We start from the raw sequence: 12,948 nt of genomic DNA on the forward strand, positions 1-12,948 counted from the left end.
AGGCTAATAGTTTGAAGTTTATCTTCCAGACCTTCATTCTGTTGGTTTACATATATTATATGTAAGTTGGAAATTCATTTTACATAAGATGATACAAATAGTTCTGCTCAGCTTGCTGGTTTTTTGTTTTTAAATTATTTTGTTTTTCCTACTTAATGAAATGCTTTCATGCTGTGAACCTCATTCTTCCTAAAGGCTACACAATATTCTGTAGTAAGCCAGTGGCATAATTTATTTAGCTCTTTCCCAGGTGATGGGCATTATTTTCAGGTTTTCATTCATCACAAACTTTTTTTCAGCAAGAATGGCTGACAGTGATTTCATTCAACTTCCTGTCCTAAATCTCTCTCATGAAAAGCTTGCCATTGGTCAGATACACAAAAAGAGGAAAGAAAAATCAAAGATCCTGGTGAAGCCATAGTTCTGTAATATCAAAACTTGAATATACGTTTGGTACATTCCTTTTAAATATGTTCTGGGACATATTTAAGAATAAGTATAGCTACTAGTTTATCTAATGTTAATGATTCGTAAATTCACATAAAAATATATTTCAGGTAAAGCAAGTTCCTAGACAAACATGGTATAATTTAAGTAAATATATTATAAGATTTGTGTAAGATGGGAAGTGAAGAAACTTAAAGACATTAGCAACAGACGTGCCATAAAAAGTATAAGGTTATCAAAATTGAAAAATATATATTTTCATGTACTCTAAAATTGTAGAAACATATGTTTAATTTTCTTTTTCAGGATGTTCTGGTCCTTTTCAAGCTACTCAGCTATGGGACAGTATTATTCATTCCCTTCAAACTCAAGTAGAAATCAAAAGAAGGCGGCATCATTTACGAACATACAAAGACTGTTTTACTGGTTCTGATGCTGTTGATGTAGTATTAAGTCATCTTATGCAAAGTATGTGCCTAAGTAGCAATGACATCTCTCGTCTTAAAGGAGTACGTCTTTGCCAGTTTCTAATGAACAATAAAGTATTTGAACCAGTAGGAATGAAGCTATTCAAAAATGAAAAGAAATTGGAATTTGAAGATTCAAGTAATTGTCTCTACAGGTTTCTAGGCAATAAATCATCTCATAGTTTTTGCAAAAAAAAAAAGGATGCTGAGAACAGGCTTAATAAGGAACTAAAAGCAAAGGAAACTTTAAGGTTAGTGTTAACCAAGATGCATAATTTATTGTATTAGAGCCTGGCAGAATAGTCATCACTGAGCTAAACTGGAATGTTACACATTCTGTGTTGTTATTTTTCCCCAGAAGTCAATAAAAGAAATAACCAGGCAAAAATTAATCTACTTTTGCATTTGTTCTAACACTGTGTAGAGGACATTATCATGTAAATTTTTCTGAATTTATACCAGGAAAAAAGTTTTATTTCCTCTGATAAATTATATGCTTCCTAGTTTTGAAAATGACCTACTCCATTGTAGCAAAAACTATAAGCTTCAATGTTAAGTTTAGAAATAGTATATATTCTTTTTCTTTACATATTTATAATCCTGGTTTGTCTTCTTTTGTTTATGTTATCTATTAACCTTTTGTTTATGTTATCTATTTCAGATGCCTGAAATCCTTTTTGGAAATAGGAAATGTATAAATAAGTTTTTTGTTTTTTTTTTAAGATTTATTTATTTATGTAAGCACTGGGTACAGTCAGAAGCGCGGGAGGGTGAGAGAATTCACTAGAGCCAGAGTGGGGAGCAGAACAGGCAGACTGACGAAGTACACTGCTGAGGGGAGCAGTGGGCACTGCAGGAGAGGTCTGCGGGCCATGTGGGACCCTCACTGGCGGCCAGGGATCGAACCTGTGCTGCAGAGGCTGAGGGCAGCTTTGCAGCCCAGCGCTCAACAGCTGCACCACCGGGGAGGCCCCAAAATAAGTTGTAATAAGTCAATTAGATGTAGATTTGAAATTTTGGTCATATGTATATAATGGAAAAATTTACATATTCTTTCTTAACAGACCAAAAGATGAAATGATTTCAAATCCTATTGTACAAGAGGTTGCTGAGGAAAGAACTGAAGAATTTATTCATGGGAGTGGGAATTTGGCTCTTCCTCCAAATACCATAGTTGACAAACCTGTTCTTTCACTTTCCAAAGAAGGTAATTTAAATTTTTGCTATATTTTTCAGAAATTTATAGGAAGAATTGGCTTTTTTGAAAATAGACTATTATTTAGGACAATTTTAAGTTCACAGAGAAATTGAGCAGAAAATACTGAGTGTTCCAAATGGACCTTCTGAACTCATGCTTTTACAGCCACTATTAAAACCCTACAGCAGGGGGATACATTTGTTACAGTCTATGAACCTGCACTGACAGTTCATGATCACCCAAAGCCCATAGTTTACTTTAGGATTCACAGGTGGTGGTGGTGGGGGGAGTTGTGCCAAATGTTACAATGACATGTATCCACCATTTTAGCCTCCCACAGAATAATTTCACTGCCCTAAAAATCTTTCATGCTTCACCTGTTAATCATCTACTTGTGCTTTTTCTCCCTATAATGCCATTAGGGTGAAAAGAAGTACCCCATACTGGGGCAATTAGGAAAGATACATAAACTATTCATTAAGGCTGACACCCTTATACTGTATTTGCTCAAACTATAACAAAAGCAAGACAAGCATGATTTATGTGTGATAAGGAAACTTGAAGGTGACCAAAGAAAGGGTGTAGAGTGAAAAGAGGGACTAGCAGAGAACCCTGAGGATTCAAAAACACTTGGTAAACAAACAAATCATGACTATGGGTCAAGTTTATACATAGGACCCTGGCCTGGGAACTCAGTGAGAGCTTTATATAACTGTTGCATTTATGATTTTGTTTCATTGTTTCATTTAAAGGAAAAACAAAACATAAATTTTGATCTGATGATGAGGGTAATGTGGAATTTAACTCTTGACAGGAATGACCAGAAACCTAGTTAAGATTAGACTAGTCCTGTATTTTAATTTAAAAACCATAAAATATAATTATGTGTCACTTTGAATAAAATGATAATTTTTTTAATTTTTTAAAATTTTATATATATATATATATATTTAAGATTTATTTATTTATTTATTTATACAAGCACTGGGTACAGTCAGAAGCGCGGGAGGGTGAGAGAATTCACCAGAGCCAGAGCGGGGAGCAGAGCAGGCAGAAGGACCGAAGTACACTGCTGAGGGGAGCAGTGGGCAGCAGGAGAGGTCTGTGCGCCATGCGGGACCCTCCTCCAGTGGCCGGGGAGCAGCCGGGGATCGAACCAGCGCTGCAGAGTCTGCGGGCAGCCTCGCAACCCAGCGCTCAACTGCTGCGCCACCGGGGAGGCCCTAAAATGATAATTTGTAATCTCATATTCTTTTAGATGTGCAAAATAATTTATAAGCATAACTAGTTGCTTTGTACATTTGTTGACCTTATAAGATGGATAATATCATTTTATAATCAAAATAATCAGAAAATGAGATCAATGACTCATGACCCTGATGTCTATTTAAAGGTCATTCTTTTTTTTTTTTTAAAGATTTATTTATTTATACAAGAACCAGGGTACAGACCAGATGTGCGGGAGGGTAAGAGGATTCACCAGAGACAGAGCGGGGAACAGAACAGGCAGACTGATGAAATATATTGCTGAGGGGAGCAGTGGGCGTGACAGGAGAGGTCTGCAGCGCCATGTCAGACCCTCCCCCGCCAGCTGGCTGGGATCTAACAGGTGCTGCAGAGGCTGCAGACAGCTTCACAGCACTGTGCTCAACCGCATGCGCCCTCAGGGGAGGCCCTAAAGGTCATTCTTGAAAAGAAAAATTGTAATTTAGTGAGTTTCAATTACCCTATCATTCATTAAATTAATTATGTTACAATTAAAGTAGCTTTTCTTTTGTATTATTTGGATATTGGTTGTATTTGTGTATGTTACTTATCAATCTAGTAATTACATTATTTTTCTTTCTAAGCTGTGGAAGATGTTTGGAAGCAACAAACATTGTTACGTATTTTTCAACTGATTGACCTTCCATTCTTGGAAAATATTTTGGAGCCTCCAGTTAAAACACAAAATTTTCATTTAAGTAAAGAGGAAGATCTCATTATATCAAACACTTGTCTAGACAGAGATGTTATTCCAAACTTATGTATTCTTGAGTAAGTGAGCATTTTTATGGTCTAATAATTTATGGGTAAAAAGCTCTGTCATGTATTTTGTCTTTGGTATTAAAAGATGTGAGAACATATCCATATGTATAAACTGACACTTTGTTTTATAAACTAATCACCATGAATTCCATTTGGTTTAATAGTCTCACCTGCAAAATCATTGAAAAGCAAGGTGGTTTCTTTCCTATGATTTTTGTCATGACTTGGTAGTTACCTCTCTACACTAGTTCTGAATGTTTTCCAAAGTCCTATCATTTTTGTGTTATGACCCTAATATAAATATCACACAGTTTCTGCCAGTTTATCCCTGCCCTAAAAACAATCCACAGTCTAGTAGGGGATGCATTTATGAAACAAAAAAAAATTGCAATCTAGTAAGATAAGCCCTACCATAATATCAGCCTCACTTATAGAGAAGAGGTTCAGGGAACCCTATAAACCGAATGAATTCCCCTATCTTTAATTCCCAATTCCAAGATATTTGTCACTCATGAATAAACCAGCTGCTAATTGTAGTTACAAGATTTTGGGTACTGTTGGAATTCCAGCAGAGAAAACTGATTTTCTTCCACATGCACCAAACGGGGAAGAACATTAAACTCCAAGCTTCAGATCTTGGAAAGAGCTTGGTGATCCGAGGTCTGTGGACCCACGAGATAGTAATCGTGGTCTTGTTTGCACATGACAGGTTTTTCTAATTCAGTAGGCCAAGAACAGTCCAAAGGATTGAGACTTCCTCAGCCCTTGAATAAGGGAGATTATAGTGATACCAGAATAGAAACAGCATTTTTTTTATATGCCTCTGCAGGAAGTAGCAACTAGTCTGCCTTTATAAGCTTTCAGGAAGAAAGAGGTTACCCGTAACAAGGAAAGCAATCCACCTCTAATTAATCATTTATCTGTGACTTCTAGGATGTAGAAGGCAGTAAATCCCACATGTTAGGCAGGATATACCATTCACCTGTCAGAGGGGAAATAAGAGGAAAGAAAGACACTTGAAGTCGTCAAGAATTTGTAGAATGCATCACTCAGGAACCCTATCTAAATAAACTATTTGAGCAAAGATTTTAATCAGACTGAAAGAAATAACCAAAACCCTCACATGGAAGCTTACTATGTTTTATCAAGCAATGTGTAGGTAGTGAAATGGAAATGTTAACCATTGATTTGTTTTTTTTTTTTCTTCCAGGATTGACAACTGGCTTAATGCAGCAATTGAATGCTTGGAATATTTCCCTGACCAGTTAATAGTTACAGTTAGTCAGCAGTTAGTGCAAAACAGAAATGAAGAGTCAAGATTGAATATACAGAAGAAGATATTCTTTGATGTCATAGTAAAATATTACAATCAAGAGAGAGATTGCCTATTAACTGATGAGTATTTTGATATTCAGTCAGGAATTATTGAACTTCTAGGTAAGAGAAAATATTTAAACTTTCACTTTTATATAAAAAGCATTTTAAAGATATAAAGTAGAAAATTTTATGTGTTATACAATTACTACAAATTTTAATGTTTTTCTTCTGTGTGTCAAGGTACTCTCTTGTAGCTTGCTTTTTTTTTTTCCTTTATGAATATTGCCAACTATGTAACTCTTACCATTATATATAACTAATGCATAGGCCACTAGTTCTAAGGTACATTATGCCACAGGGATATTTTAAGAAACCATTTGATTTAATACAGAATTAGGGAAGTGAGATATCAGGAAATAATAATTTTTGATGTATTCATTTGGTGACTTTAGCAAAATGAAAATTGACTGACATAATAACATGTCACTTTTTTAGCTTTGTAGGTGGCCATGGCCATATAATTTCATGTTAAACACTGTTTGTGCTGGATGTAATTACACAGGTTTATAGTATAATATAATTTCCTGTGTATTTGAAGTATTTTATAATAAAGGTGTTTAAGAGTAAAAAGAATCCTCAAACCAAATATATAGCATTTTAATTGATCATATTCTCCATTTTAAAGTATAGTGTTCTTCATTCCCCCCCATATTTTCTCTTCTTTGTTTTGCATGTAATAGAAAATGAGAAAAGAGCAAAAGCACTTGAGGCAACACAACTATATCTGAGATTGTTGCTGCCCAATATTAGAGAAGAATTACGACGGCTACTTACTTTTATGGCTATTGCATCAGAACCTAGTGCCTACAAGTTACAAAAGCAGGTGAAAAAACATTACAATAACAGGTCTACAATTTTCTGCTATTTTTCTTTTAAAAACCATTTAAGGTAATATTATCTTTCTGTTTACAGTGTGATAACAAAACTGTGGTCCTGAAAACTCTTGCCAAAGCAGTTTTGCAAACCAAATCATTATTAAAAGTACAGGCGGAACAACTAGTCTGGTTTCTACTGGAGTTTCACACTGAGCTCTTCAAGGTATCTCTGGCATTTTGCCTGGACACATTTATTACTAAGATATTCATGTCGAACAAAAAGGCAAATCATTCACTCAATAAATAATTTACTGAGTATAATGTGCAAAGTTTGAGGCACACTAAAGGGAAGGAAGAAGACTTTAAACAGTGTCAGTATTTACAAGTGTATCAATTAATTTTGTCAGCCTGTCCCTGGTGCACTATTATATGCCAAGCACTGTTCTATGTGTTTAGAAAACATCAGCAAACAGAACACGAAGATTTAGGCCCTTAAGGAGCTTATATCCAAGTGGGGGACAATAGATAATTTTAGAACACCTCACACAGTAAATCATCAAATCACTTAGTTTGGTGGAAGGCAATAAATGCAACTGAAGAAATCAAAAGGGCAGGTTAAGGGGATTTAGGCAGGTTTAGGGTGGGGGTGAGCAATTACTTACCATATAAATAGGCTGACAAGGTTGGTCTCACAAGGAAAGTGAGATTTGAGCAAAGACTGGAAGAGGGGACAAAGTTGACCAAATGTCTGTGAGGGTGGAGATCAAGTGGCCTTGGGCAGAGAGCAGAAGCCCTGGGGGTGTTGTGTGCCTGGATGCAAAGAACAGGTAATCAGAGGGGAAAGTAGCATGAGATGCGATTAGAGAGGTGTAAGTCATTGAAGGAATGTCATTCTTTCTCAACCTGCCTCTATGTGAAAGAATTTACCTCTTTCCTATGTATGGCCCAAATGTTGGAAAGGACGCTTTTGTTTTTCTATCTACATTAGAACTGGCAGCATAAAGAAACAGAGTGGCTGAACTGATGTAGTGGGCCACAAAAGGAGAAAAGAACTTGGCATGAGTGGAGGAAATGAGGTGGTAGGATTTAGGAAACATGGAGAAAGGGCTCTGGTGACTGTTTTCTTGAGATTATGGCATGAATATTTATGGAGGTGGAGAAGGGGGCATGGGTATGATAAGGCTTTAGAATATGCCAAGCTTTTTCCGGATACAGGGCTTTACCTATCCAGTCTACTGTTGGTCTGGAACATTTTCTCCCAAATATTATGCCTCCTTCACATCTGTTCAGTTCTCTACTCAAAATGTCATCCTCTAAGAAACACAGAAACCTTCCTGAACCATCTGAGATATTTGCCCAGCTTCACTCTAGCCCCTTACCCTGTTTTATGTTTTATTGATGGCATTTACCACTATTTGAAATTATATTATATATTTGCTGTTTTTGTTTTTTTTTAACATTAACTTTGTCTCCTGAGAATGTAAGTTCTATGAGTTCAGAAACTTGATTTGCTTATTCATCACCTAGAACAAAGCCAGGAACATAACACTCACTCAATTTTTACTGAATCATAAAGTGATGAATAGGGACAGCTTCATAACTACAAATTGGCAGAAAAAGTAGAAACTAATGGAAAGGTAGTCTAGGTTCCAGGATGAAGCCCTGTCTGGATATGAACTTCAGGGTTGGTACATCCAGGGAGTACCCTTGTCACACTATCAGCTGAGAGGTTATGTCCAGCAGATAATGTGTTGTAGCCTGGGATTACCTTTAGTTTAACCAAATTTGGAAAAAGACTATTTACCTATTTTAAGAAAGGGAGATTTTAATATATATGAACTACTATTATTTAAAGTAGAGCTATTATTTACATATGGATTATATAATTATAATATAAGATATTTATTATTTACTAGTGCTATTAGGGAAACATAAATTTATTATTTTAAAAGGACATCTCAAAAATGTTTAGTTAACCTAGTTTCAGATTACAGGACTGTACCCATCCAGTCTGCTGTTAGTCTGGAATGTTTTTTGGTTATGTACATACATTCAAGTAGAAAAATAGAATTTTAAAAACTAAAAATCATTGGGCCTCCCTTGGTGGTGCAGCGGTTGAGCGCTGGGCTCAAAGCTGCCCACAGCCTCTGCAGCGCTGGTTCGATCCCCGGCCGCCGAGCAAGGGTCCCACAGGGCTCGTGGACCTCTCCTGCTGTGTCCACTGCTCCCCTCAGCAGTGTATTTCGTCAGTCTGCCTGTTCTGTTCCCCCTCTTGCTCTGGTGAATTCTCTCACCCTCCCGCGCTACCCAGTGCTTGTATAAAGAAATAAATAAAATCTTAAAAAAAAACAAAACTAAAAAACATTAAAAGTTTTCATACCCTTTATAATTCAAAAGGACTTCTGCCATTTCCCCCCCTCCTCCCCACCAACACGTGCATTCCTCATCCCTACTCATGGGTCATAAATATTGAGGTGTTTGGTTTTTTTTTTCCTTCTCTATGTTGGAGTCCTGGCTAGAAATTGTATTAAATATTTGAAAATATCTGTTTTTATTTAGACGCCAGTTATTTTATTGGATCTGGTTAGTAAGAAACTTAAGATGATTCTACATGGAGAAGATCCAGATGCCATATCAGGTATCAATTCAGATTTGTTCCTACTTTATCATTAAGTGACTTTTATAGCCAAGTTGGGAAGGAGCCAAGGTTAGGCCTGTAATAAATATCTAATGTCATAAAAGAGGTTACAGTATTCTTACTCTGCAATGAAAACATGAGTGTAAGTAGTAGTTATCTACCACATTTTGAAAAAATATAAGTCCAGCATAAGGCCAGTTTGGATAAGTACATTTTAGTCATTTTTTAAATTTGTTTATCCAATTGTATTTTTCTTCTAAAGGGTTCACATTTTGCCAACGTTTGACATATAAGGAATTCGAAAAACAAAAGGAAGAGAAAATTCATTATCTTCACCAGTTGGTTCTTGAAATTAATAGTAATCCCACCATCTCTCTGAAACAAAAAAAGAAATTAATTAAGGAATTTCAAAAACACCATCCACAATCTTTGCATTAACATTTCTGCTACAAGAAACTACAATTTGTAAAGATGAGCAGCTCTCTGGTAGCTTCCTCAAACTAGTACTTACACTTCAGGGACAGACTAGCCTCTGAGTATTGTAAGTATAATCATGCTTAAAATATGTTAAAGATGTTTTTAATTTTAAAAGGGAATTCAAGTTATTCTTCATGTTTGCTGAATTCACTTAAATTATTGTACTGCTACAATTACTGGGTGCTGCTATGTTAGGGATCTGATCATTTCCTTAAGATTCTTTTTCCCACAGAAAATATTTCATAATGAGTTCTCTAAAGAAAACATGCATACACTTTAATATATAGTTGACTCTTGAATAGCACAGAGGTTAAAGGTGCTGACCCCCCATGCAAAAGAGTCCACATATAACTTCTGATTCTCCCAAAACTTTTAATTGCTTGCTATTGACTGGAAGCCTCATAAATAACATAAAGTCAATAGCACTTTTTTTATATTATGCGTATTATATACACTAATCTTAAAGGATGCTAGAGAAAAGAAAATGTTGCTAAGAAAATCGTAAGGAAGGGAAAATACATTTACAATTATGTGCTATATTTATTGATACCGTAAGTTTACATCTTCTCTTTACAAGGTGATTGTCCCTCTGTCGGTATCAACATCAATATTGTCTTACATGTACAAAACACTACATAGATATTAAACATCACTAATACTAGACATCAAAAATAAAAAAGATGAAAAATGCATATTTATTTTATTTCAAGTATTGGTAATAAAAAAACCAATGATTGCAGTGAATATTTATTGGGGAAATAAAGTATGTATAAGTGCACCCACACAGTTCAAACTTCTGTTGCTCAAGGGTCAAGTGTGTATTATTTTTAAGTTAACCCCTTGGGTTACTGGGACTTAAAGACTATGAATCATGTAGGTTAACACAAAATAAAAGATTTTAAAAGCCACAAATTTTAAATTCATAAATATCTAAAGTATGATTTTGCTTTCTCTCTTAATTCTTTAGTCCATGTAGTATTTTATGATTTTTTTTCTTTCCTTTTCTCTGTTTTTTAAGGTGGTTAGTTCACTATGTGATAGTCTCTTATTAATATGGCATAGGTTAGAGTCAATCCCTTTTGGCAGCAACTGAAAACCATTCTCTTGTGATCTTCATCACAGGGAACAAGAAACTCAGAGCATAAGTACTTGAACAAAAAAAAAATTAGACTGTAAACATACTGTAAAATGTTCTCGGAATCACCCTACCCTGCTCTAGCAAAGAGAACATGGACTTAAAGTCTGTGAAACAGTTACTCAAAATCTGCTGCCTATGAGTAAGCCAGCCTTTTCAACATCTAGTGACCAAGGAGCTAACTAAAGAGTATTTTAACAGTGGGCACTGAGCCTTTCCATCTCAACCATACCTTCTTTAGAGAGGAAGAGATTAAATCCCAGCATTGACTTCCTGTACACGTAGACAGCGTCAATGTATCTTTAGGTCAAAACAACTTAGAACCAGAAACCTGTAAAGAATGATTATGCTGTGGCAGCAGCTGCCCTGCCTGCCTGTGACTATGCGAGTGTTTGTCTTCAACAACCTCCTCCCTTTGCAAAGCAGCAGAGGCATCTCTCTTCCCAAGACTGGCCATCTGTGACCATGGAGGCCTTTTTAACAACGCTGTCCCTTTCAGGGGTAGCTCTTTTGCCCCACATCTGTCTTGCAAACATCCATAACTTTCTTTTTTATAATAAACCTGCCCTTTTGAATAGACATATTTTTAAAAAGTCTTTAATGTCAATGACTCATTGTTCCTATCAAATACCTTAAGTCAAATTTATGATACTTGGAACAGCTCTCACAGAGTAAAATGTATTGAATTGCTTTTTGGGTTTGAATCCTCACTTTGATTATCTAATAAAATGTTTGTCTAAGAATCATTGAGACTTTTATTCCTGCTAGCAGAACTAACGTCATCAGTTTTCTTTCTGTTCAAAAGTGTATCATTTGTCTCAGTTGTCTTGAGTTTGAATGCATAGAGATAAAAGTTCTCAACTAAGTCTATGATATAGTTTCAGAGGACCAAAAGTACAGTGCATTTTCTGAAATTGTGTGCAGTTTTTTGTGTATGTGTGCTTATGGCATTCTTCTAGGGAGAGACCCAAAACTTTGATTTTATATATATATATATATATATATATATATATATATATTCACCCCCCTAAATTTTGCTTTTACTTTTACTTTGTGGCACAGGGGTTAAAGTCTCAGCACTATCAAGCTATTATCGCCAGCCACTGCTGCAAAAGTTTGATCCCTGGCCAAGGAGCTAAACCACAAGGTGCAGCTGACCTCTCCTGTCTTTGCCCGCTGCTCCCCTCAGCAGTGTATTTCAGTAGATCTGCCTGTGTTGCTTCCCGCTCTGTCTCTGGTGAATCCACTCACCGCCTGTACCTCTGGCCTGCAACTCTGTTCTGGTATGCATAAATAGAAATAAATCTTTAAAAAAACTTTTTTTAAAAGCAAGCACATTAAGCTAAATGAATTCTAAGCTCCTGCCTATTTAAAACAAATCAATTCTACAACACTAGAAGATGTATTTGCCCTAGTCTCTGTGCTTATTTTTACAATTGAGAAGAAATTCATATACTCTCAGTATAAGACCTGAAAGGTTGGCTTTGATCCATTTGGGCTCAAAAGGGAAAATATTAGCAACAGACCACCTTAAAATAAGGTGAAATATAACTTAGAAATAGTGGAATTACTAAAAACTAGAGTTGTTCAGCAGCCATTAAATGTTTTAATATTAAATTAAATGACATCCCTATAGCTTATTTAGGAACATTCCCTACTGGAGCTTATTTTGAGCAATACATATACAATACTTTGTTTACAGAGAAGATTGACTTTTACTGAATGGTTTTTGAAGGTGCTGAGAGGTTAAGTCCTGAAAAAAAATTCCTAATTTAGCATACCACTCCACCTAGTGACAGCTCCATAAATTACAGTTATTATGCTTAAAAAGAATTCCCCAGGATATCGCCATTCAGTTTTTTTTTTTTTATAATAAATTTTATTTTTATATTCCCCCATACAATTGCAAACACCCCATTCTGACCCCAATCCTTCCCCTCCCGTCCCCCACCCCCCAAAAAGTGTCTCTGGTTCATAGTTTTTTGTTGATTTTGATTTTCACTTTCTTATATTCATTTTCCTGGTCCCTTATTTAAGTTTTCTAGATTCCTGCTATGAGTGAGACCATCCGGTATTTTTCTTTTTCTTTTTGGCTTATTTCGCTGAGCATGATCCCTTCCAGCGCCATCCATGTTGCTGCAAATTGCATGTGTTTATCTTTTTTGAATGCTGAGTAATATTCCATGGTATATATGTACCACATCTTCTTGATCCAGTCATCTATTTTTGGGCATTTGGGTTGTTTCCAAAGCTTAGCTATTGTAAACAGTGCTGCTATAAACATAGGGGTGCAGGTGCTCTTTGGAATTGATGTTTCTGTGTCCTTTGGGTAAATACCTAGGAGTGGAATTGCTGGATCATATGGA

At 35.8% G+C, this 12,948-nt stretch overlaps 1 protein-coding gene across 1 annotated transcript; it reads left to right on the forward strand.

Moving 5' to 3' along the window:
• Nucleotides 1–858: 858 nt before the first annotated feature.
• DEPDC4 (DEP domain containing 4) lies at nucleotides 859–11,860 on the forward strand. The gene is made up of 9 exons (XM_037515182.2): nucleotides 859–1,165; nucleotides 1,979–2,121; nucleotides 3,963–4,149; nucleotides 5,351–5,577; nucleotides 6,198–6,340; nucleotides 6,430–6,555; nucleotides 8,892–8,970; nucleotides 9,233–9,511; nucleotides 11,645–11,860. Exons 1-8 carry the CDS (start codon nucleotides 909–911, stop codon nucleotides 9,406–9,408), a joined length of 1,338 nt encoding a protein of 445 aa, XP_037371079.2. The 5' UTR covers nucleotides 859–908; the 3' UTR covers nucleotides 9,409–9,511; nucleotides 11,645–11,860.
• The last annotated feature ends 1,088 nt before the right edge of the window (nucleotides 11,861–12,948 follow it).

Source organism: Talpa occidentalis, unplaced genomic scaffold (genome assembly GCF_014898055.3).
Source record: "Talpa occidentalis isolate TD23 unplaced genomic scaffold, MPIMG_talOcc4v2.1 talOcc4.16, whole genome shotgun sequence".
NCBI lineage: Eukaryota > Metazoa > Chordata > Mammalia > Eulipotyphla > Talpidae > Talpa > Talpa occidentalis.

Coding starts and splice junctions, on each gene's coding strand:
- DEPDC4 (XM_037515182.2), top strand. CDS start 909: ATGCAAAGTATGTGCCTAAGTAGCAATGACATCTCTCGTCTTAAAGGA. Junction 6,341..6,429: donor CCTACAAGTTACAAAAGCAG/GTGAAAAAACAT, acceptor TTCTGTTTACAG/TGTGATAACAAAACTGTGGT. Junction 6,556..8,891: donor TTCACACTGAGCTCTTCAAG/GTATCTCTGGCA, acceptor GTTTTTATTTAG/ACGCCAGTTATTTTATTGGA.